General features: G+C 42.3%; 1 protein-coding gene across 1 annotated transcript in view; it reads right to left on the minus strand.

Moving 5' to 3' along the window:
• The window catches only part of TMEM255B (transmembrane protein 255B), a 66,127-nt gene that overhangs the window by 8,316 nt on the left and 33,205 nt on the right, over positions 1-24,606 (minus strand). The window contains exons 5-7 of the mRNA XM_032226920.1: positions 11,925-12,005; positions 7,632-7,717; positions 6,084-6,243 (exon numbers count right to left, since the gene is read on the minus strand). Of these exons, the coding sequence (XP_032082811.1) occupies positions 6,084-6,243; positions 7,632-7,717; positions 11,925-12,005 (327 nt within the window). The remainder of the gene's footprint in view (positions 1-6,083; positions 6,244-7,631; positions 7,718-11,924; positions 12,006-24,606) is intronic.

The following is a 24,606-nucleotide window of genomic DNA, read 5'->3' on the forward strand; positions in this document are numbered from 1 at the left end:
GCCAACGGCTGCGTAGAGCGTCTACTCCCTCCGCCCCCGGAGTCTGGTATCGGGAGTAAAACCGGGGAAGTTGTGCATTGTGCGGGTGAGCGAACAGATCCACCTCGGGCAGGCCGAAGCGGCGAGAGAGTTCCTGGAAGAGAATGGGGTGGAGCTGCCACTCCCCCTGATCCACAGTCGCTCTGCTCAGCCAGTCCGCCTGAGTGTTGGCTTCGCCCGAGATGTGCTCCGCCCGAATCGATGAGAGTCTGGGCTCCGCCCAATGGAACAACCTTTCCGCTTCCAGCATCAGAGCTCTGGACTGTGTTCCCCCTTGGCGGTTGATGTGAGCCTTGGAGGCCACATTGTCGGTCAAGATTAGCACATGGTGATGAGATACAATGTCCCGAAACTCCAGGAGAGCCAGACGGATGGCCCGCAACTCCAGCCAGTTTATGCTGTTCGCCAGCTCCTGATCCGACCATCGACCTTGGGCCACCTTGTCCAGGGCATGGGCCCCCCATCCGAATAAGCTGGCGTCCGTTGTAACTTGAACGCGGTCCGGCTCCTTGAATGGACATCCCCGGAGGAGCCTGGACGACATCCACCAATGCAGGGACCGCCTGGCCTTGCCCGGGAGCTGCACCTTGATGTGGGAGTGACTGGTATGCGCTCTTTGGAAGGGCAGCAGGAACCACTGGAGAGGACGCGCATGGAACCTGGCCCAGGGCACCACGCTGATGCAGGAGATCATCTTCCCTAGCAGTTTGGACAGCGACAGCAGCGGTACTCGCCGATGGGATAGCGCATGATGCGCCAGGTGGTATATGCTCTGCCTCCTTTCCGGGGACAGGAAAACCTCGCACGACATCGAGTTGATGGTGGTTCCCAGATGAAGGAGGGACGTGGTTGGGCACAGGTGGCTCTTGGGCAGATTGAGGACAAATCCATGGTTTCGCAATGCGTCCATCGTGACCTGTAGGTCTCGGAGGGCCTGATCTCGAGAGGACGACAGCACCAACACGTCGTCCAAATAGCAATTGATGCGTATTGGAATTGAACGAAGGGAGGCTGCCAATACTGCCAGAAGTTTGGTGAACGTGCGCGGGGCCGAGGAGAGGCCGAATGGCAAGGCCCGGTATTGATAATGACGGTCGTTGAAGTGAAACCGCAGGAACTTCCGATGTGCCGGATGAATGGGCACATGGAGGTACGCTTCTTTGATGTCTATGAAAGTCATCATGTCGCCTTGGCGGATGGAAGCCAATATGCTCTTTAGAGAGTGCATTTTGAATTTTTGGTATTTGATATACTGAATGAGCTGTTTCAAATCTAGGATTGCCCTCCATCCCCCAGAGTTCTTTGGTACTAGGAACAAGATGGAATAAAACCCTAGGCCTCCCTGCCCTTTGGGAACTTGCTCTATGGCCCTGATGGTGAGAAGATGAGATATCTCGGTGTCCATAAGGCGCCGCTTTGACGGGCACCTGGGCACAGGGCACCTGATGAACCTTCTCGGGGGGATGGATAGAAATTCTAGCGTGAGACCCACACTCACTACTTGAAGGGCCCAGGCGTCTGACGTGAGCTCCGCCCATCGGTGGGCGAAGGCCAAGAGACGTCCTCCTATGGGCCCTACCTCCTGCGAGTCAGCGGTATCTGCGAAAGGAACGGTTGCCCGCTCCTCGGAATGACCGTCTACTCTGCGCCTGACTCTGCTGGCGCCCCCTGTCTCTGGCCCCAGCTCGGTCCTGGCCACGGTCCTGTGCCTGGGAGAACCCCCTGGTATAGTTGGGGACATAGGGAGCGGAGGTAAACCCCGAGTCCCCAGACCGAAAGGGCTGCCGTCTACCATAAGGCTGTGGTCTTCTGGTCACACGGGCACTTGTGGAGGGAAGCACCTTACGTTTGTCCCAAGTCTCAATGAGAATGGGATCCAGCACTGAACCAAATAAGGCCCCGCCCTTAAGGGCGTGGATGCTAGACGCCACTTAGATTTGATATCAGCTTGCCAGTGGCGAAGCCAGAGCAAACGGCGAGAAGCCACATTGGAAACTACGGCTCGGGATGCAAATTTTGCCGCGCTAAGGGTGGCATCAGCAGAAAACTCTAGGGCTGCTATCAGCTTGGTGACATCCTGATGGAGGCGCAGTTCCTCCGGATCCAGCCTCTCCTGTAGTTGTCTCAGCCAAACTAAAGAAGTCCTATTAAAGAAGGAAGCTGCAGTAGCTGAGCGCAAGGCCCACGCCGCTGCCTGATGAGTTTTGCGAATGACCGATTCGGCCTTGCGGTCCTCGGCCTTCAATCCTTCCGAAATTTCAGAAGGAATTAACGCCGGTGAAGCAAGAGCAGCGATGGGAGCATCCACTGTGGGAAACTGCAGGAGGGCCTCCAACTCTGGAGAAGATGTGAAAAGCTTCCTATCACCAGACCCAGGGGGCTTAACTGCGGTCGGCTCATCCCACTGCTTTTGGATTAAATCAAGAAAAAGCTTGGGAGATGGAATAAAATCTTGCAGAGCCACCTGCTCAGCAAAGAGCCGCTCGGTGGCATCCAGGCCCACAGCAGCACTTTCTGCAGAAATTGCCTCCCCCATGTGGGCGGTAGTCTTGGCCTTATACAGCAGGGATTTGAAAAGAGTGTGCCTGAAAAGCCCAGGGGCCGGAGGCTGGTCCACAGGAAAGCCCTCGTCACCAGAGAGTTCCCTATCCTGGATTTCACCTTCCTCCACTAAGGGAGATTGTGCGCTAAACACAGAGTGTAAAGGGGAAGGAGGATCAGTTTGCAGAATGGAAGAATCCCCTTGTACTGCTTGGGGAGCCAGGCCTGAGTAGGCCAGAGTAGGCCTGGAGACCTGGGATCTACGCGCTAATTCCGCATCCACCCCTCTGGAAATAGCCTCTGAGATCATGCTGTAAAAATCAGCAGAAAGGCCCAAATCCTGGCCCTCCAGAGGCCTGAGGCCTGCAGCTGTGGGGGTGAACGTGGCAGAGGGCCCAGCGCGTGGAGGTGAACGAAGAGAAGCCCCACTAGCCTCCGAAATAATTGGGGGGGAACTAGGCCCGAAAGCCCCCACCTCAGGAATAGGGCCCTGGGGAAGCTGAATATCAGGGGACCAACCCTGCTCAACGACCCTCACCGGAGATACAGGTTGCTGAATCAGAACCGGAGGGGAAGAAATGGGAGCCCCAGATGTCTTGGGGGGAACCTTGGCCTTGTCTTTGCGCTTGTGCGACTTATCCCGAACAGTAGATGAGGCTCGAGGCCTGCTAGTAGAGGCCCTGGTCGCGGCCCTACTAGGCCCAGGGCTGGCCCCTCCCTCGCCAGGGGAGCGGGGCTCAGAAACTGGCCGGACAGTACCTTGCAATACCGATTGATCAGCCATGATTTGAATCTGAAAGAGCTCAATCAGCAAAACAAAGGAATGCAATTGAAAGCACACGCCAAGAACGCCACGTGGAAGCAGAGACCAAGAGAAGCGACCTCCTCCCTGAGTCAGCAAAACTCGAGTGAGGGAAAAGGGAGGGGCGGAAGCAGTGCGCAAACTCAAGCGCGCGGGCAAAATCTGCCTTCTCATCCCAGGCATTACTGCGCATGTGTGAAAAGCGCTTCCAAATAAGGCCACCAGCATCAAAGGCGCGAAATTCAAAGAAACCGCAGGGGAAAATTCCCAATAGCCGATTCATGTAATCCTCCGGCAGCCGCTCCAGCGAGGGCACAAGGGAGGGAGGCGGGGAGGAGGGGGAGACCCGCTCCGACAAGCCACAGCCTCGGATCTGACCGCGCTCGCGGGCGGGTGCTATCCGGCGTGGCGGCAGCGCTGGGAGACTCAGCTTCCTTGCGCGCTGAAGTTAAGGGAGGGCAGGCGGAGAACGCCCCACTCCAGCTGTCGCGATCCGATATCCCTTAAAGGGAAATAGCGAGGGAGGAATCGGCTGGCAGCAATCTGCCGCTTTACCTCCAATCCAGCAAGAAACCACAGTGAAAACCAAGTAAATTCATCCTTAACCTTGAAAAATTAGCAATTAATCAAGAGAGCGTTGAAAATAAGTCTCGTAGGCTTGACTGAGTAATAGAACTGGAAAGGAAACGGAAGTCCAGTCAGAGGAGGCGTAACTTTGATATTTGCATACTCAGTCTCAAGGCTAGAAGGCTAAGTTAACCCATGATTGGATTCCCGGAGCAGCACACAGGAGAAGATGAATGCTTTTGCAATTGCATGAAATCTAGATAAGCAGCTTTGTGAGATTTAACAAAGATGATTAGGTGAAAATTATTGTTAAACAGAAAAACCTAGGAAATGTAAACATACTGCACCAAGCTAGGTTATTTTAATCTCGCGAAGAAGCTGACATTTGTTTTTTATTTTGATTTCCCCCCCTCATTTTACAGTTCCTGAACTAATTTCGTTGCCACATTATCAGTTTGATAACTGAACCATAAATTCTTCTGGGGCAAATGAGCTGTATAAGGACTTTTGCTATACATGAGATTGGCATCTACAGATTCCCCAATGCAAGTATGTCATGAATGCCTTTAGTCTTTCCCTCACCTTTCATCTAACTGTCATGAGTGTTGCAGAATAAAGATGAGAGGCAGAACTGTAAACAGAAGATGCTCAGGCAGACTGATACTCAATATCAGGTATATGTTCCCATTCAAAAGCTAAGTAGGATTACAGAGTCCTCTCTCCCCAGTGCGCTAGGAAGCTTAGTGGATAATTTTGGGCTGCTCCCTAGATTTCCCCACAATCAACCTTCTGGAGTTGAGTTAAAGTTGGAGGGAAGATATAATATAAATCTAATGCACTAATGTCTTGTACGTACCTGACCTGTTTTTTTTCACCCCCTGCTCCCCCAGCAGAGAGATTGCTTAAACAAGCTATCAGTTTCTGACCAGCTTCTCTTTACAGGGCAGCACTTCCCTAAAGAAATGCTAAGCACAAGACACTCAGTTCAGTAAACCTTAATTAGTTGAATAGAAACCCCTCCCCCCTTGTTCTGCTATCTGAAATGGACAAGACCCTAATCAGTTTCACACTAATGCTTTCTTTGGCCTCCTAAGCTACTCACAGAAAGCAACCAGGCAAAGGACACTTTGCTTTCAAGGTGTATTCCTCACTGTGTGCCTGTGTACTCTCTTGTAATCCCTTTCTCTCCAATGAATGTACAAACTAATTGTCTTCTTGTTAATTATCCCAGCATTGGGATGCCATTACAAAGGAAGGGAAAGGGAGGGGGAATGGCTATATGCTTTGCCCCTTTACACAGTTTCTTTGTGATTTGAGTTCCAGAAACCTTCCCCTCCATTTGGGCTCACTTGACCTCAATTCTGTGAGTATATTCAGGAAAAAATTATTAATACACTTTTTTTCAAGATTTATTATTGTCTTGGCGTCTCCCTTAATGTTTTCATTCTTAGTTATCCATTCTGCAAATTCTAAATTAAGCACTGATGCACAGATTAATGGCAATATATCTGCAGCATCTCTCGGCTGTCATAAGACAACAAGACTTATCTCAAATTGTACTTCTTTCGTTAGTCAAATTATAACTGAGACTATTAGCTATTTAATCAGTGACAGGCAGAGAGTGAAACTTGCTTCAATTGGTTTTGATTTCATGCCAATTAATCAGATCTATGAAGTATCTCATAATAGTTCTCTTTTGAAATTGTTTTTATCAATACAGAACACAAGGAAGTGACTGAAAATGATAAATGTCCTTGAAGAAAGTAACAGCCAATCACATAGACATTGTCAGCAAGAAAACAATATGAATGCAGTCTATCCATGGTTCCCAGGATTAGATTTAATTTTAAAGTGGCTTTATATTTATAATCTCTCCAGGGCACCATAAGGTAATTCTGAGCTGTGTGAACACACTGTCAGCAACTATTTCATTCAAACACATATTTTCCCTTGGTCACCTCAGCCGTCCCAAGAAAACAGGCCTCTGAAGAGAGACGTATAAGTATAAATTTAGGACATGCCATTCATACTCTGGGTTCAAGTCCAAAGTACTGCATGGTCATATTTTATTTTGCCAGGACAACATGAACATGCTAGCATGGATTAATGTCCATCATTGGCAAGCAAGACTTACCACATCTTTAAAGGCTCCAAGTATGGCTGCTGTGATTATGCCAAGGAACAAGCCAATGATGTTCAAGACGGTAGAAGACCAAAGCAGTCGATAGAGGTGGATCACATCCTGACAGCTGCTCACCCCAAGGAATTCATAATAGCTGGTAGATTGTTCTGAGCTGGAAACAGGATATCAGAGCTTTAACACCTGGTGAAAAGCAAAATGGTGCCATTCCAGCTTTGTCCCTTCTCTCTTATAGTAGTTCTTCCTTTGAAATCACATCTGTCAGAATGTACTAACTCTTTCTTTTCCTCCCCCCTCCCTTTAATAATAGCTGTCTGGGTAAATTTGCAGAAGGTCTAGGATTAAAAACTATAGCAAGGTGCTGGGTATGATTTCTTTTTTTTACTGAGACAAATACAAAGAATACGAAAACATTTGTAGTTTTGAGGAGGAATACATTTTTTTTAAATGTCCATATTTTTAGGCTGGAAAACATTGTATAGTTAAATCCTTGTTACCATTATGCTCTTGTGGCCTCTTTTGGCCTCTGGACTACTGGAATGCGCTCTACACAGGGCTGCCCTTGAAGAGTATTTGGAAGTTTCAGCTGGAGCAGAATGCTCGCAGTGCGAGTAGTAAACACTGCCAGTTATTCAGTACATGTACCCCAATAGTCTGTGAACTACAGTGGTTGCCAATGTGCTTCCAGGTGTAATTCAAGGTACTGGTTGTTACTGGTTTTAAAGCTCTTTGTGGATTGGGACTGAGGAACCATCTCTTCCCAATTATTTCTATTCATCTGATCCGGTCAGGCAGGATGGACCTGCTTCGGCTCTCCTTGAATAGAGGATGATAGTCAGTGGTGGGTTGCAGGAGGAAGCTGGAACTGGTTCTAAATGGCACTGTAGATTTGTGGAACCTCTTCTATAGAAGAGGTTAGAACTGGCAGGAACCCACCCCTGCTATATCCATCCATCCATCTATCTATCTGTCAATCCTCTCTCTCCCCCCCCCCCCCGATCTCTCAAATTTATATGGCGATACATCTCACAAAAAGGGACTCTGGGCAACATTCAACAAAGTTCTCCATCTCTCCCTCCACAGCTACTCTGTGATAGGGTTGATCTAAGGCAGTGGTCCAGAGGTGGTATTCAGCAGGTTCTGACCAGTTCTGGAGAACTGGTAGTGGAAAATATGAGTAGTTTGGAGAACCGGTAAATACCACTTCTGACTGGCCCTGCCCCCATCTATTATCTGCCTCGTGAGTGCTAGCTGATTTGGAGGAAATAGGGATTTTGCAGAAACCTTCCCCTGGAGTGGGGAGGGAATGGAGATTTTATAGTATCCTTTCCCTGCCACCCCACCAAGCCATGCCATGCCCACCAAGACATGCCCACAGAACCGGTAGTAAAAAAATTTGAATCCCACCACTGCAGTGGTCCTCAACCTTCATGCTCTTGTGCATATGCAAATGAAGCCTGCCACTTGCATGGTCCAGTTCCCAATGGGCCATGAACTGGATTAGGGGTTGGGGTCTCTAACCATGGCCTAAGAGATACTTACTTTTCACAGTTATATAAATCACAGCAGTAACACGTGTTACTTTTCACTTTCAGCTGGCATTTGTTATTTAAGGCATAACAGGTCACCTGTAAAAAGAAGGCAAGTGATAATTATTAGTGCCACCCATTGTGCCAGACTATTTCTGAACCTCTTCTTATATGGCTTGGCAACCAGGAGCCACTGAAAGCTTAGGGGAAAAAAGTATTGCCAAATTTCCTTTCTGGGTGCTTGAATAGTGCTGTCCTTCACCAGAACAGAATGGCCTTCACAAAAATTCCAAAGAAATTGTCCCACAGAAATTCCTTCCTCATCCCACCAGGTAATATCCTTCCAAGATGACCAAACTGGCTAAGCTAGTCACCTGGACCTCACTAATATATCAAATATAACTGATGAAAAGGCAGGGTTGAGAACAATCTGGATTCTTAAGATGATTTCCCTGTTTATCTTTGGTTGAATTGTAACTCCCCAACATGTTTTCTGGTTGCATGAATGGCTACTACTGTCCCTGAGGACATAATTTATAATACTTACCAACAGCATGGCAATGCCCAGAACATGTAGAAGAGGCTGTTAATAGGTGTGTGTGTTTTTGAGATACTATTTTATTTAATAAAATGTTTTTTTAAAAAAATATGAACATTCCATCTTTTCTTAAACAGTATGTCATCTGGGTACAAATATATCTGTGCAATAACCATCAGAATTGACAACATCATTCACTACATTGATATTAATTCTCTAATCTTACAATTATAGACTATTAAACAGTTGAGCATAGTAAACCTGTTCATTTTTCCCTCGTAACATATCTCCTAATAAGAATATAATAATCACATTAAGCCTAATAATCCTCATAATGATAATGCTAACAATTAGTATATTGTTTACATCTCTATCTTCACATATTTCCACTCTTCTTTAATCTTCTCCTTTTATTTCCAACTTCCTTTTTTATTCTCTAACCATTGATAAAATAAATCCCATATCATATAATATTCAGTTTGTTCTTTTTCTTTAATTGCCAGCATTAAACTGTTCACTTCTGCACATTCTAATATTTTCCTAATCACTTTCTCATCAGTAGGGATCTCTTCACTTTTCCAATTTTGTGCAAATACTATTCCAGCTGCAGTTAATACATGAATAATTAAATATGTGTTCTCTTTACTATAGGTTTTTGAATTATTCTTGTATCTTGGTGACTGCCTGGGCAGGTCTCCACACTTTCCTTAGCAAGATTACCTCTTTCTTAAGAATGAGAGAGATGGCTAAGAACAAGACTAGAACTTACAGTCTCCTGTTTCTAGCCTGATGCTTTAACTCAGCGTCTGTCATTCTTAGCAATTCTAAAATGAGTGGTTTTCAACTCCCAGAATTCTTGGTTGCTAAGGTTGAGAAATACTGTCTTAAGCACTACACCAAACTGGCTGTCAATGAATAAAGAGGTTTCGAGATATTTTATATATCTGTATGATATACTCAGGATAAGGGGACTTTGATCCACTGAAATCTGTGTGATAATAAGCTATGAAGGAAGAGGTTGGGCTCACAATTATTGATAACCTGGCATTGCCCATGTATTTATTTATCAGGGGGAAATGTCCAAACCAAATGTAATTTCTAATGTTGAGTTTTCCCCTTATCAGAGGAAGCCACCTTGGGAAGTACTGTGAAGGTGTTACCATAGCAACTGCACTGTGGTGTACAGTAGAAGCCATTTTACAGCAGTACAGTAGAAGATATTTTAAGGCACAACAGTTGTATCTTAACAGAACACACACACCAAGGGGTGTTAGGAGTGTCTTACCCCCCACAGTTCCCCCACCCCCGAGAGTAAGTAATCTGTGTACCAAGTTTGGTTGAAATTGCTGGAGGCGTTCCAGAGTTATGTTGGAAAATACACAAACACAAACAGCAATTTATATATAGATAGATAGATTAAATGCTAAACTGCCATCTTTTAGGGATGCTCTCAGCTGGATCTTGCCTTGACAAGGCTTGGCCCATTCAATTCTAAGAGCCCATGCCATTACGTAATTTATTATCATGTACCCTTGCTTTTTAGGAAGGAAAAAATGATAGGAGAAATGAAAACTATAATATTTTATTTTACAACTCAGATATAATCATCAGCAATGCTGGCCAGACAATCCTAAACCCCATAGATGTTTCATAGATGGTCTCTGTTTTCTGAACATTGGGAAGCAGCAATTGTTTTCAGAGCAATAAGATTTCATTTCATTTTTCGTTGTTGTTTCAGACTTGGATTAGGTTCCGTCTTTACTTGATGGGAATTCAATTGGGCTGCTACTGAGGTTACTGTTGTAAGGTCTAAAGTTTTGCTATTATTAAGCACTTGCTGGATACCCGTGCTTCACTATGATCTATGTGATCGGGCTGGATAAATTGACACTTAAAGCTTGAAAATTATTGTAGTATGTGTAACTCCTTAGCACCAGAGTGTGTTAATATAAGGCATCTGGCAGTTGAAACAGAGTTCTTTTCAGGTGGGGAGGGGGAGTAGAATGTCTAAACACCCAGCCCGCAGGCCAGATGAGCCACGCACTGGCCATGCCCATATAAGACAACTCCTTAGCATCGATGCGTGTTAATATAATACTGTATAAGAAATGTTGATGATCTGATGGTCATTTTGAAAAATCCTTTCTTCGCGAGCACCTAGAAGCCAAGAGGAACATACATGCCAAATTTCAAGTTTGTAGGCTTTACAGTTCTGGAGATTTTGTGATGAGTGAATGGTATTTGGCTTTTATATATATAGGTTATGATTCCTGTAAGTCTTGAGAAACAAAAATAACAAGCAACAATGCATATCTGGAGCTTTGCAATATGCATTATTTGCATTTTCAGTTCTGCTTTATTTACTTTCTATTATCTCCTACAATCCCTATTTTGCAATACTAGCTTTGAAAACAGCACATTTCACAGACACTGCAAAATCAATTCTGTGAGGCAATTCTGTGAGGCTAATAGACTAAGACAGATGTGGAAAACCTCAAATTCCATATGAAAAATTAATAACATAAATGAATTCCACAGAGATGAAATCTATGTAACTGGAACTGCTTTCAAAGATGCCAGGGCTTTCTGCAAGCTATAGTCAAAAAAAGAGTCAAGATGATAGTTGTGATGTCCAGGCAAGGCAGAGAAAAACTAGTACTGCATTCATCAGATTGTTGCAATCAACACCTTGATATATTTTTTTGGACAATCCTGCATGTTTTAAACAGAGTGTGAGAAAATTAAGAGCAATTTTGGCTGCCAAGCCAAAATGGGTAGGAACGTAATTGTCAATTTTCAGGATGGCAGATACTGTTCATTGCACTGCTTTCCATATTTTCTGAGTAATTAAGCATGCAACAAAAAAACTGCCTGAATAAGTAAAAATCCTAAAACTGCTAGAGATCAAAGTTGTTTTGTACAGGGTATGTATCTTGAAGAGGAGAGACAAATGGTGAACCTTGAGCTATTTGTAAAAAGAATAAAGGCAAGATACAAACAAACAAACTTCAGAAGCAGGGTGCAGTCACAGCATTAAACATCAACATATGTAGAATTCCCTTGCTTTGACCAATAGTAGCAGAAGCAGAATGTGTTGTTCAAAGTAAGTGAAAAATATGCAAACATGTTAAAGAGGCCTTAATTTTATTTCTCAGAAAACAGCAGTTCATTGAACAGGTTAAGTTTAGATTCTCTCTTGGGGTTTCCCCCCTCCCCACACACATCCTATTTTTGTTTTGTTTACATGGATGCTCTCTTTATTCAATGGGCTGGAAGTATACTCTGCCAAAAGAAAACAACAACAACAAAAAACTCCTGAGAGTAACAGGAACCAAAATGTTACTTCCCCAGGATTGTGCCGAAGTGCTTCTGTCCTTGGCTGAAGTCCAAAAGAACTCCAGATAAAATCTGCAGACATTCCTGAATTTTGTCAGGTTATTACAATTAAAAGTTGAAGTTTGACGGGCAATATAAATCATCAGCTATTAAGGTAACCTGGGTACATCTGACCGAATGTCATTCCGCACAAACATCCACAGGAAAAGAGCAATGGCATTTTCCAACAAATCATTTATGTAACAAGAATGGAATGAACTTCTGTTCCAAAGCAAATATTCTTGCCACACATACAATAGCATTTCTTTGCTGTCAAAATACAGAAAATAAAACTCCAGTGATTGAGAGTTGAGATTAAAAAACAATCACCTTGTAAGCCACCTTTCCACCTACTGTACAAAGCTAGATCTTAATCTAACAACAATAGCTTACCTCTGTCTGGTAGGCATCAAATAAATATCCAATTCCATTTGTATAATACTGGCACCTTTTAGTATATAAAGGCCTGGGTTCCTGGAAGAAGAAAAAGAAGAAAAATAAAGAGGAATTAAAAATGTGCTTTAAGTTACAATACAGATCTATCTTTACTTCCCCTATGCAGCTAAACTCTGGGAGGTTTTAAGTGAAATTCAGATACAAACCAGATAATTTTGAACTTTATCAACTATTTCCTCTTCAGCATGCACTGACTTGCTTGGAAATTAATTATAGTGTTGACTCAATTTAACAGAACAGAATAACAAGAGCTGGAAGGGACCTTGAAGGTCTTCTAGTCCAACCCCCTCCTCAAGCAGGGGACCCTATGCCATTCTGGGCAAGGGTCTGTCCAATCTCTTCTTAAAAGCCTCCAGTTTTGTCAAAAAGTCCTATTTTTGGAAAATAATTGCGCACGTCTAAAACATAAGTAAGTCATACAATGGATCATGCATTAAAGTTGGAAAGTTATAGCAATACATATTTAGATCAGATTTCTCAAAATGTAGAAAAGAAAGGAATAGTTTTAAGATGACTATTCTATGGCACTAGCCCACTACTTCTTAATGGTATAATGAATTAGTTCACTACCCTTTCTCCCATCAAATTCTTCCAAATCTCTGGAACAGTTCTGGGGGTGCTTTAGCACAGGAGGGGCAGAAATTAAGAATCTTTCTCATTGACAGAGTAGCATCTGAGAAGAGAAAAAGATCATGGAATCTGCCATCAAGTTATTTTGTGAAATGTTTGGTGGGTTACAATCTTACCTTAAGCCCTTTGGAAATTAAGGTAAAGGTAAAGGTTCCCCTTGCACATATGTGCTAGTCATTCCCGATTCTAGGGGCGGTGCTCATCTTTGTTTCAAAACCTAAGAGCCAGCGCTGTCCAAAGACGTCTCCATGATCATGTGGTCAGCATGACTAAACTCCGAAGGTGCACGGAGCGCTGTTACCTCCCCACCAAAAGTGGTTCCTATTTTTTCTACTTGCATTTTTACATGCTTTCGAACTTCTAGTTTGGCAGAAGCTGAGACAAGTAACAGGAGCTCACTCCGATATGCAGCACTAGGGACTCGAACCGCCAAACTGCCAACATTTCTGATTGACAAGTTCAGCATCTTAGCCACTGAGCCACTGTGTCCCCTCCTTTGTAAATTAGTAGTGTTTTAATCTATCTAAGATAACATCTCTTATGCTATGACATCAAGAGCATTTTAAATTATATAGAAAGCATAATCTGCCAAAGTAGATTAAAAAACAAAAGGTCAGTTTCTGCTTTTGGTCCCCAAAAGAAAGATAGCAAGCTCTCAATGTTGAAGTTTTACATTCTCAATATTTGTTTCTGAGCATGCCAATCTGCTCTATCACAGTGCTTTTTAACTCACAAAACATGAGGGTGTACAACAGATTCTGAAGGAACAGTCTTTTAAAATCTAGAGTACAATTATATAAATCTCCCTATTAACAAGTGTTTTTGGAAGACCAGGTCTTATGAATCAGAACTGACACTGATCCCTTTTAGCTTTGGGAAATTGTAGAAGACTAATCAAATATGTTAGAAATCTATAATTACTGAAGTTTAAATCTATAGTCAACATAACAGATGCCAATGAAAGAAAACAATACCAGATGTAATTCCATCGTAGCTGTTTCTGTTAGACCACTATTATGCCTTAGAGTCGGGATGGCAAATCTATGGCATGCGTGCCACAGGTGGCACATGGAGCCTTTTATCAGGGCACATGAGGCGTTGCCCTGTCAGCTGGCCAGTGCGCATGCGTGTTATGTTCTGTGGTAACAGATGAGGTGTGAGGTGATTGAGGTAAGTGAACAGCAATTTATTAGGTAGAACAGCAATAAATAACTATGTACAGCGATTCAGCACCTTGCACTGCTTGACAGCTATTTATACGAGAGCTGTAAAGCAGAGCGACCAATAGTAATGCTTCGGGCAGCCCGCACTCAGCCAGCTGCGCCTTAACCAATCATGCACGGCTGAGCTGTTGCCGGCTGTCAATCGTAAGTCAAGGACTTGCAGCCGGTCATAAGTCGAGGACTTTAGGACTGGTTGCAAGTCAAGGACTTAGCACTCCTTCCCCCCCAGCGAGGGTGATTGCGTGAACGAAGCGCATGTGTAATCGCTTAAGTAGGTGGGCTGGCGTCGGACCCACCTAGAATGTCTCAGTTGTGGAGGCGCCGTCGACGAGGTAAGGAGTCCCTGTGGTAGCTCCTCCCTGAAGGGAGTGTAGCTCTGGGCGACATCATCATGGCCTACCTCCAAGGCGGCTCCTGCAAAATGGGTAATTCCGGTGCACGTTGGATGGAGGCGAGCCTGGTTGGGGCTGCCGGAGCAGTGGCTGGATAGGCGAGGCCTGATTGGCTGAAGGCCTCATGTTGAGAAAGACCGGGAGCAGCATTCGCGGACGGAGGTAGAACTTGGAATGGCTGCCGGAAGGCGGTAGCAGAGTAGGAAAAGCCTGATTGGGCGAAGGCCTCAAATGGATTCATGTTCAACGGTGGAACCATGGGTTGCAATGCAACTGGGGCCAGCTGCTGGATGATGGCGGGTTTTTTGTACACTTCATCTCTAGTTGTTTTTTTGGCAAATCTTACGTGCACTTTCGGGAGCCTATGTTCTTTTCTCTGTAGAATTTCGGTGAAGTTTTTGGTCATTTTTCCTTTCAGGTCTTCCTCCTTCATTGATTGCTAAGGCATTCTGTATCCTTTCAATTTTGTCATCCACGTTTTTGATATTTCCTTTCAATTCTCCCATTTCATTTTTCATTTCTTCATGATTCCTCCTTGTCTCGTTATGATTTGTAGCCATCATTTCTTGGCTTTTTGTCAATGTCTCTTGTATCATATGGAGCATCAATTGCATACTCTGCATTGTTGGTACTGGTCCCATTGTTCCTGCCATTGTTCTGCCTTTCTCCAGCCCCAATGTACTCTCAATTGATCTTTGACTCAAGAAGGTGGGTGTTGCCGAAATCATATTAGGTGTAGTTTTTTTCACTAACTTTACTAAAGTTGCCATTCTTATCCCCTTATTTATCCTTGCCCACAATTGCATATAAATTCTACTTTACTTCTACTTTATCAGCAGTATCAGTGGTATCAATAATTATATATCTCAATATTTAACAATAATTAACCTTCCTTAATATCACGTTTCAATATCTAAACATTCCTATGTATTCTTCTATTCTGTTTTTGGTCCTTAATTATTATATATCATAGAGTTATATATCACACTGTTATCTTATACAAATAGATGTCTCTCAATTGTATCAGTTATACAGGTATTCAATTCTAGTAATTAGTTTCTCTCTATGTATCTATATCAGTTTATGTCACCGTTGGTTTTCTTGCATCAGACTTCATAGTTCAAATTTATAATCCACTAGGTGTCACCCTCTCCTCAGTATCACTGTTAGTGTCAATCAGTTAATACAACAAGTCCAGCGGAAAAGGAAAATAAAGGGGGTAAAGAAGCCCTCTAATCGTTCCAAAACAGTTCTCTCTCTACTGTCTCTGGCACCGTTCCAAGTTCTGAGGGGAATAAATACCATATACTTGTAAGTTCAACTATTCTTTGGGGAAAACAAAACAATAGAAGGAAGAGCAAGAAGAAAAAAGTCAACAACCAACCCGACTGTTAAACAATCCTTCTGTGCTTTCCAAGCCTTCTCGGCAGTTACTATGTTCTACTCCTGTTGTCCATGCTGGTTTTTTGTTCTCACTGTGGTCACTTTCCTTCAAGTTATTCAGGCTGTCAATTCCAACTCAGTGTCTATGCTCTCACTACTTTTTGGCAAAAATCTGAACTGCAAAAACAGTCTCCTTCCCAGAGCGTCTTTCTTTCCAGCTCACCTCTCTGCCAATTTTGTGTTTTCTTTGGGTTGTCAATAATAGTAACAGATGTCTCGATTTCAACTGCTTTCTCTCTCTGCTGCCTTCTTATGCAGTCACCATCACTCCGGTCCTGATCAAGTGGCAAGATAGATTCTCGTCCGTTTATTGGGCTTCTCCTACCCACTGAGGGATTTGCCTTATCACCGCAGCGTCTTCAGAGTTTCCCCCTTAATCTGCTGGTCCCTTCAGGATCCACAGTGCTCAAAAATGAGCCCAAACAAAGAAGTTAGAGTTAGAGGTTAGGAGAACTCCCGTTCCTCAGCTCCAAGCATGGTGACATCACCACAGGAAGTCCCACCTCTGTATTGTTTTAATGGCTCAAAAAGTAGATAGTTCAGTTCAGTCTTTGAGCGACAAACAAGATTCACCCCAGATTCCTTGGAAGAATCACTGGGTAGTTTCCATGAACATTCCTAATTATGAAAAAATATACATGGGTGTGTAAGTCCTCAGTGCCTTTTATTTAGAAAGTGATTCTTTCAGATTTCAGATTTGTGCCATATTAAAAACATTGACAGCTTTTTAACAGGAACACTGTAATTTCCATGCAGTTTGGTAGACAACTTCCATGACTATGATATTGGGCATTTCCTTTAGAAAGTACCGTGTTTTCCCGAAAATAAGACAGAGTCTTATTTTCTTTTGACCTCCCCTGAAATAAGCGCATAGCCTTATTTTTGGGGAGTTCTTATTATTTTTGAGGTGTAGGAGGCCCCCTAACCTTGGCCCACGGATCCAGAGAGGGCTGGAAGTTCTGTCTCTGTTTCTAGCACACTCTTGCCACCCTAGCATCTCTGGGCCTGCCGCTCTTTTTGTAGCCACCACTAAGAGAAGGGGCGCAGGAGCAAGGTTTTGTGGGAGCGGCCTCTGCAAGACTGTTTTGCATGGATGGGAGGTGCATGTGGGGTGCATGGGGCATGTTCCCCCCTTTGCCTCCCAGGAAATGACAGGGATTGGCTGCACACAGGATTAACTATTTTAGTGGAGGGATTATTTTCGGGGAAGGGCTTATTTTAATGCATGCGCACAAAAGCCCAATTGAGATTATCCGGGGAGGTCTTATATTGGGGGAAACAGGGTATCAGAGAGCAAGATCTCTGGGCTTACTAGTATCTGTCTCTTTTTAAGCTATGTGTGCAAAAAATATATTGGTAGATCTGCTGGCAAAATATTAGACATTACAGTCAGTGGTGGGATCCTGCCGGTTTAACGACCAGTTTGGTGATCGTGTGCTTTGTACATGCACATGCCTGACACACACAGACATGCCTGACACGTGCTACACACACGTGCACAGTTGTAAGAAAACGTACCTTCCTCATTACTGCTAGGGAGTAACACAGCTGAAGTGTTATCCACTCTGCGGTGCGAATCAGCTGAGAAGATATAGGTCAGTACAGTGCAGGGATGGGCGGGCGGGCCCACCTGATCGTCGGAGCGAACCAGTTCACTGCCAGCTGATCATTGGAGTTACCAGTTTGCCCAAAGCGGTCCGAAGCGGTAGAAACCCACCCCTCATTATAGTGGTGGTTTAGCTCCCATGTAAGCAACCATTCTACCACCAGCAGCATCTGCTGGAACTGGAAGACTTCAGCTACAAAGGTTGCTTCATGTTCAAGTTGCTATTATTGCCACATCAGCTCCAAAATTAGCAAACTTCATTCTTTTTATATACATAAAACTCAATTTTTTTAACCTATTTAATTTCAGTCTGAACAGGACATGACATTTTAAAACTTTGTTGCATATTAGAGCATGGGTACCCTCTAGAGGAAGTAACAGGACCTGCTGGGCAAAAAACCAAGCAAGAGTTAAGAAAACACAAATTGACTAGCTGCTGTACACACTTTTATTCTTGCAGATTTTAGCTTCATTGCTACTGAGTGGCAAAGATCATCCTGCCATTTTATCCATTTTTTAGATTCCATAATTTTAACACCTTGGGCAGAGGTTTGTTGATGCATGCTATGCATGCGTGCACAGGTTTACTAACACTTATTTTCCACGTTACTTCTTGTGGAGTAACACAGCTGAGGTGCAGCAATCTGCTCTGCTGCGCTAATCAGCTGAGAGGATATAGGTAAGTAAAATGCAAGGGCGGGCAGTCAGGCCACCCTAATTGTCGGAGCTACCTGTTTGCCCGAATCAGTCCGAACCGGTTGAATTCCCCCCTTGAGATTTTCTCATTTAGTTTTGACCATATATGTTTTAATGTCACATTCTTAAATATGAATATACTTTTGGGGTAGATATTCTAGGCACAGACTCTTTGAGCCTAGATGTGTGAGAAAATCGACATGAAATTATACTATTTAAATTATAGTATAGTATATATACTATACTATCTATCAATAATAAATAATAATAATGCATAATAGCTATTGTATATTATTGTATATAATAGCTAACAAAAATCTACTGAAGGCCCAACAGACGAAACAAGAATACAGAAAAGATGTGATAAAATCAAGAATGGAGAGTTGGCAGAACAAAGCACTGCATGGCCAATTTCTGGAAAAAATAAAAGATAAAGTGGACAGTGAACAAACTTGGTTATGGTTAACAACAGGTACATTAAAGAAAGAAACAGAGTCACTAATCCTGGCTGCGCAAGAACAAGCTATCCGCACAAATGCCATTAAGGCCAAAATTGAAAAATCCTCTGATGATGCCAAATGCAACTTTGCAAAGAAGCTGATGAAACTGTTGATCACATACTCAGCTGCTGTAAAAAAATCGTGCAGACTGATTATAAATTGTGGCACAATTCAGTAGCACAAATGATACATTGGAATCTGTGCAAAAATTATAATATTAAAACAGCAACAAACTGGTGGGAATATAAGCCTGAAAAAGTCACCGAAAATCAGATGGTCAAGATCTTGTGGGATTTTCGCATGCAAATGGACAAAATACTGGCGCATAATACACCAGACATCACACTGGTTGAGAAAAAGGTTACAATCATAGACATCGCAATACCAGATGATAGCAGGGTCGACGAGAAGGAATACGAAAAAATCGTGAAATACCAGGACTTAAAAATCAAAATTCAGAGATTATGGCACAAACCAGCAGTGGTAATTCCAGTGGTAATTGGCACACTGGGTGCTATTCCAAAAGCACTGGAATTACATTTAAAACAGTTAAAAATTGACAAAATCACCATCAGCCAAATGCAAAAAGCCGCACTGCTTGGAACTGCACGCATATTACGAAAATACATTACGATGTCCTAGGCCCCTGGGTGGGGCCTGACTAGTAATCAATGCCAAATCCGGCAAAACAACTGGCCGCTGTGATACAATTCTGTTGTTGCGAATAATAATAATGCATAATAGCTATTGTCTGTTAATTAAAATACATTTGATAGAAAGCGATACATCTACAGTCTGTAAACATCATTTCACTGTTCTTTTGGTAATTATAAAATATAAAAACCAGGCCAGGATAAATCAAAGAATAATACTGAAATTGAGATGGAATAGTAATTTAATATTTTGGTTTAATTGATATAAGGTTTAATTTTTCATACCTCGTAAACAGTGAATATATACAATTTGCAATGCTTTATTTGTATATTCTAGCATTAAATATGGTAATATATTGTGCACCAAAAATAATCTAGTACTTTAAATACAGAACTATATAATGCTCCATTCTTTTTCAGATTGTAGAAAGTTAGCACCCACCTAGAAGAATGAAATATTTTAGGATATATTAAAAAGGCAGAATATTTTATTTCTCCTAAAGAGAAAGAGAAATCTTAAGGGAGACAGAAACTCAAAGCCACAGTTCCCTACCTCCAAGCAGATACTAAGCTGAGGCCAGCTTTTAGAAATGCAGACTTGGTATCCATTCAAGACAGGATATTTTGAACAAAGGCAGAATTAGGTAGAATGGTAGGATCAGCCCTCATTCAAGATCCAAAACAGGAAAGCCATTAAGACACAATAGGAATGGCCCAACACCCTTTCTTTGTTGCATCACCCAGCAGGCTTCACACTTGATTCAGAGAAACTGACTCCAAATGGCCACATGGGAGTCTGACTACAGCAACCAATATAATATATGGTCTTGCCACAGGAACAGGAAGCTCAAGGGCAAAGCCCAAGAGAGAGTAAAAATAACTCTCACTCTTCACTCCATATGGTCAGCTGCCCAGGACTTCAAACCCATATGATCCTGTCCCTCAACAAACCATCTTTCCAATCAGCCTCCATGTTTCCAGTGTCTTTCTCCCCACTTGGAACTGAACCAGATGGGTATTTCTTCCAACAAGATCAAGGGTGAGGAATCATAGCTCTAAAATTGCATGTCACCTGGGCTTAATTTCAAACCTTCAGTTCAGGTTTCTGGTAAGAGCAGGGCTCCACTTCCATTGCTTGCTGTTTGAGGAAAATGAAAGGCAATATCTTCACGTCAGAGTGAAGAAAAAAATGACTGTCTTTGAGATAATGGTATCCCCCATTTTTGGTTAATTTTATCCAAATTTTGCCTGAAGGAAGGAAAGTTGCACTTGAAAGAAAGAAGCTTCCCAATTTCTGCCTAGATGATGATGGTTCTAGAACAGTGTTTCTCAACCTTGTCAACTTGAAGATGTCTGGACTTCAACTCCCAGAATTCTCCAGCCAGCGAATGCGAATGCTGGCTGGGGAATTCTGGGAGTTGAAGTCCAGACATCTTCAAGTTGACAAGGTTGAGAAACACTGTTCTAGAAAATACTTTAGTGGACATCACCTGAATCAGGCATAGAATTTTACACATGGTCCAGGTGACATCTTCTACTGGTAATTCTCCTGTGTGCTTCATAGCTTCTGTTTCCATTTACTAAGGAAGAAAAAATACTGCAACAGCTGCACAGTGGCTTTGATTAGCATCATAAGGACATCAAGGTAGAACTTTCAGATTTTAAACATTCTGATCCCCTTTGTCTTCCAGTTATAAATTGCAACTTACAGTCTGTTTGTATTACTTGTCCATTGTCTAACCAAAGGCCAACTTGCTTGCTTGTTAATGATTGCCTATTTTTAATTGAAATGCTAGGCTTGACATTTAATAGCTGCTTTCATTTAGGCCAAAGGAAGCTAGTAAAAAGCACCACCTACTTCAAGATAGATTATGAATCATAGCAAAAGAACAGTTAACATCCCACCCAGCTTTTACATTAAAACTTAATCTATCCCCAATAAAATAGAATGAACAAAGCAGACTAAATATTTTAAAGAAAAATTAAATGTGCAGTTTGAAAGCAAATAGTTACTGGTAAATTAACTCAGTTAATGTTTTTAAAAGCTACTGTGACTCAGATTAATGACTCACTAAGAAAAGAAATATTAAAAATAATTTACAAGGATTTTGTATTATCAGCACCAGTAAAAGGAGAAAATGCATGGAACATTTTCCTTTAAAGCAACCTGCTAATTCAATTGATATGGATTATATATTATTTAAATTCATCTTCCTAGTACCTTATTATTTATGAAGGAAATTGTACCTTTAGACAAAGCTGATAAGACCTTTTTTTTCCTAAATTCATTGGCTTTTCTACAATATATTAAAAGGTTAAAGAAAGAATGGGTATGTATGAACAAGCTAGATAAAACCTGATTTTTAAAAACATTTTTTCCTAAAACAAAATCACCAATTAAATGATGCGTGCACTTCACTAACACAAATTTCTATTTTGTTTTATACTACAGATCAGAGATATCCACACTTGGTCACTTTAAGTCTTGTGAACTTCAACTCCCAGAATTTCCCAGTCAACAGTTTGGGAACCTTTTGGAGTGCTGTAAAAAAATCAGAGACACTGACAGTAACGTGAACCAAGAAATTTTGGGAGCCCTTACAATAGATGTTGTAGAAAGTGGTGGGTGGGTATTTTTTGACACTTGCTATTATTGCAAAATAAATCCACCAGATGGCAACATAATATTCACTCAAGAACAAACTTTTAAGAAGGGTTTTGTACTGATTGCACCACATTAAAATTCTGGACAGTTAAAAAGTAACAGAATAGATTACTATTGGTTGAAGAAAGAAACTCTATCTAATAGGCTTTACTAGTTTTCATGTGCAAATCTGTAGGTTAACAGCAAACAAACACATTTTATTTTATCAAAAAAAGGGTCTACAAAGTTTCAGTAACCAGACCCTTATATTTTGACAAATTCATGTAATCAGAAGATTACTGATAGAAGAGAATACTTGCAACTCAGGATGGAACTGTGAGATCCTTGATGGCTTCATTATCAAACAAGGTAACATAGATCATTAGTAGGAGATTGTGCTCCCTTCTAGCACTGTTATTGTTATCTAGTTTGGTAATGAGATGTCTTAAAAAAAAAAACCACCAAGCCCAGAGAGAACCTAGGACCACACAATCACAAGATGGGGAAATGCCATATTCCAGTGTAGCAAATTAAGCCATTAAAATCTTTTTAGCCCTGAAAGAAGCAAGGATGCACAAGACATGTCCAAGTAGCAGGCAATATGAAGATTCTTGAGATCAATAAAACTACAATACAGGTAGTCCTCAACTTACAACCACAGCTGAGCCCAAAATTTATGTTGCTAAGTGAGAAATCTGCTAACTGAGTTTTGCCCGTTTTACAACTTTTCTTGCCACATTTGTGGATCACTGCAGTTAGTAAACTTGTTAAGCGAATCCGGCCTTTGACTTTGCTTGTCAGAAGGTTGCAAAAGGTGTTCACATGACTCTGGTACACTACGACCATCATACATATGAGTCAACTGTCAAGCATCCAAATATAAATCATGTGACCATGGGGATGCTACAACACGGTATGAAAGATAGTCATCAGTCACTGTTTTCAGTGCTGTTGTATCTTCGAATGACCACTAAAAGAACTACTGTAAGTCAAGGACTAAGTGTATAAAGTGTGCATCCCATCATTCCTGCTTTCAACAGAACAGTATCAAGAGTCCTAGCCACAGTACAATTTCTTTGGTCTGTTGGTTGGAATCAGTAATTAATGGGATCTGCATTAAACAGTGCTGCATTGGTTCAGAACAGTTCCCACTGTAGCTTCATGGTCCATGTGAGTGAGTGATGGGAGACCCACTCATCTCAGCTTCTGCTCAGGAAGGGAAAGGGATAGAAGCTCTTGCTGGGAAAAGCAAGTTGCATTACGTCACGTTTGAGACCCCTGGTACAGTTTCCTGCATGAGCAGGGGGTTGGACTAGAAGACCTCCAAAGTCCCTTCCAGCTCTGTTATCCTCTGTACCGGGCTATGCATTTTATTTAAAAATGCATAGTGGATATGGTTTTTTCCTTCTTTTCTAACCAAACTGTCTGTCAGATTTATCTTGAACCAAGGTAACGAACAAGAGGTAGTTCAGACAGGTGACTAGCACTGATTAATGTTGTATGTGAAATTATAAATAGGGTTGATCTTTTTGTCTCAAGCTGTACAGTGTGAAAGAAATGTCATGCCCAGGTCCCTAGATTTAGAGTCCCATTGCAGGTATTTGGGGATGAAATAATAGCATATATTATTCAAAAGAAAATGGCGGTGGTCATTGCTCTCCATAGTTTCTATAAAAATACATTGCCCTGATAATGTGTGAAAGGAAAGCAAACATTGAAAGTGAGGTCCAGCTTCACGTGAGGCCCTGAAAATACAGGATAATCTGAGATTTGGGTGTTTAAGTACTGCTTTTTCTTAATTTAGGTTTGTGTTTGTGTGTGTGTGTTTTCTATTAAGAGATATAAAGAGACTGAGATATCAGTACTGTTGTCACTGGTTAATGCCAAAAATACTATCCGAGAACAAACAGTGATTTTGCTTGTAGAAATATAAATTTCATACCATAAACATTAATTTAGGTCTTACAGACTGATCAACATCAATGCCAAACGGGGGTTTCCTAGCAGAGACTTCATTTGGCAAATGCCTGCCCAATTTGCAAAAACATTGTTGCTGTCCCACAAACAACGGTTTGTCATGGGCCAAATCTTTGACTGTAGGATACTAATTCAGGCCTGGGAGAAGCCACTACAACAACTAATGAACCCTTCCCAAGCCCACTGCAGTGGGCGAACAATAGTAAGTAAACTTTGTGTGGGTTAGGCTAGGTTAGGTTTATTAGATTTATATGCCGCCCTTCTCCCAAGGACTCAGGGCGGCGTACAACATACAAGAAAACACATATTACAAAAATTAAAAGGGACATTAAATAAAGTATTCAAAAAAAACCAATTGATATTTACAATAAAAATTTAAAAATAAAAATAAAATTAACAACCAAATTAATCCTATATTTTATTCTATTCAGGCCAGGCCGACTTGCTGGAAAAGCCAACTTTTTAGGGCACGTTGGAAGGACCGGAGGTCGGGGATTATGCGAAGCTCCGTGGGCAGCTCATTCCAGAGGGAAGGCGCTCCCACAGAGAAGGCTCTCCCTTGGGGGTCGCTAGCCAACACTGTCTGGCCGACGGCACCCTGACGAGGCCAACTCTGTTGGATCGCACTGGACGGTGGGAGGCTACTGGTGGCAGTAGGTGGTCTCACAAGTATCCTGGGCCTAAGGCATGGAGCACTTTAAAGGTCATAATTAGTACCTTGAATCGCACCCAGAAGACCACCAGCAACCAGTGCACGCCACTTAAAAGGGGTGTAACATGGGAGCACCTAGGTACCCCCATGATAACCCACATGGCTGCATTCTGGACCAGTTGAAGCCTCCGGGTGCTCTTCAA

The sequence above is a fragment of the Thamnophis elegans genome, chromosome 11 (assembly GCF_009769535.1).
Source record: "Thamnophis elegans isolate rThaEle1 chromosome 11, rThaEle1.pri, whole genome shotgun sequence".
Classification (NCBI taxonomy): Eukaryota; Metazoa; Chordata; class Lepidosauria; order Squamata; family Colubridae; genus Thamnophis; species Thamnophis elegans.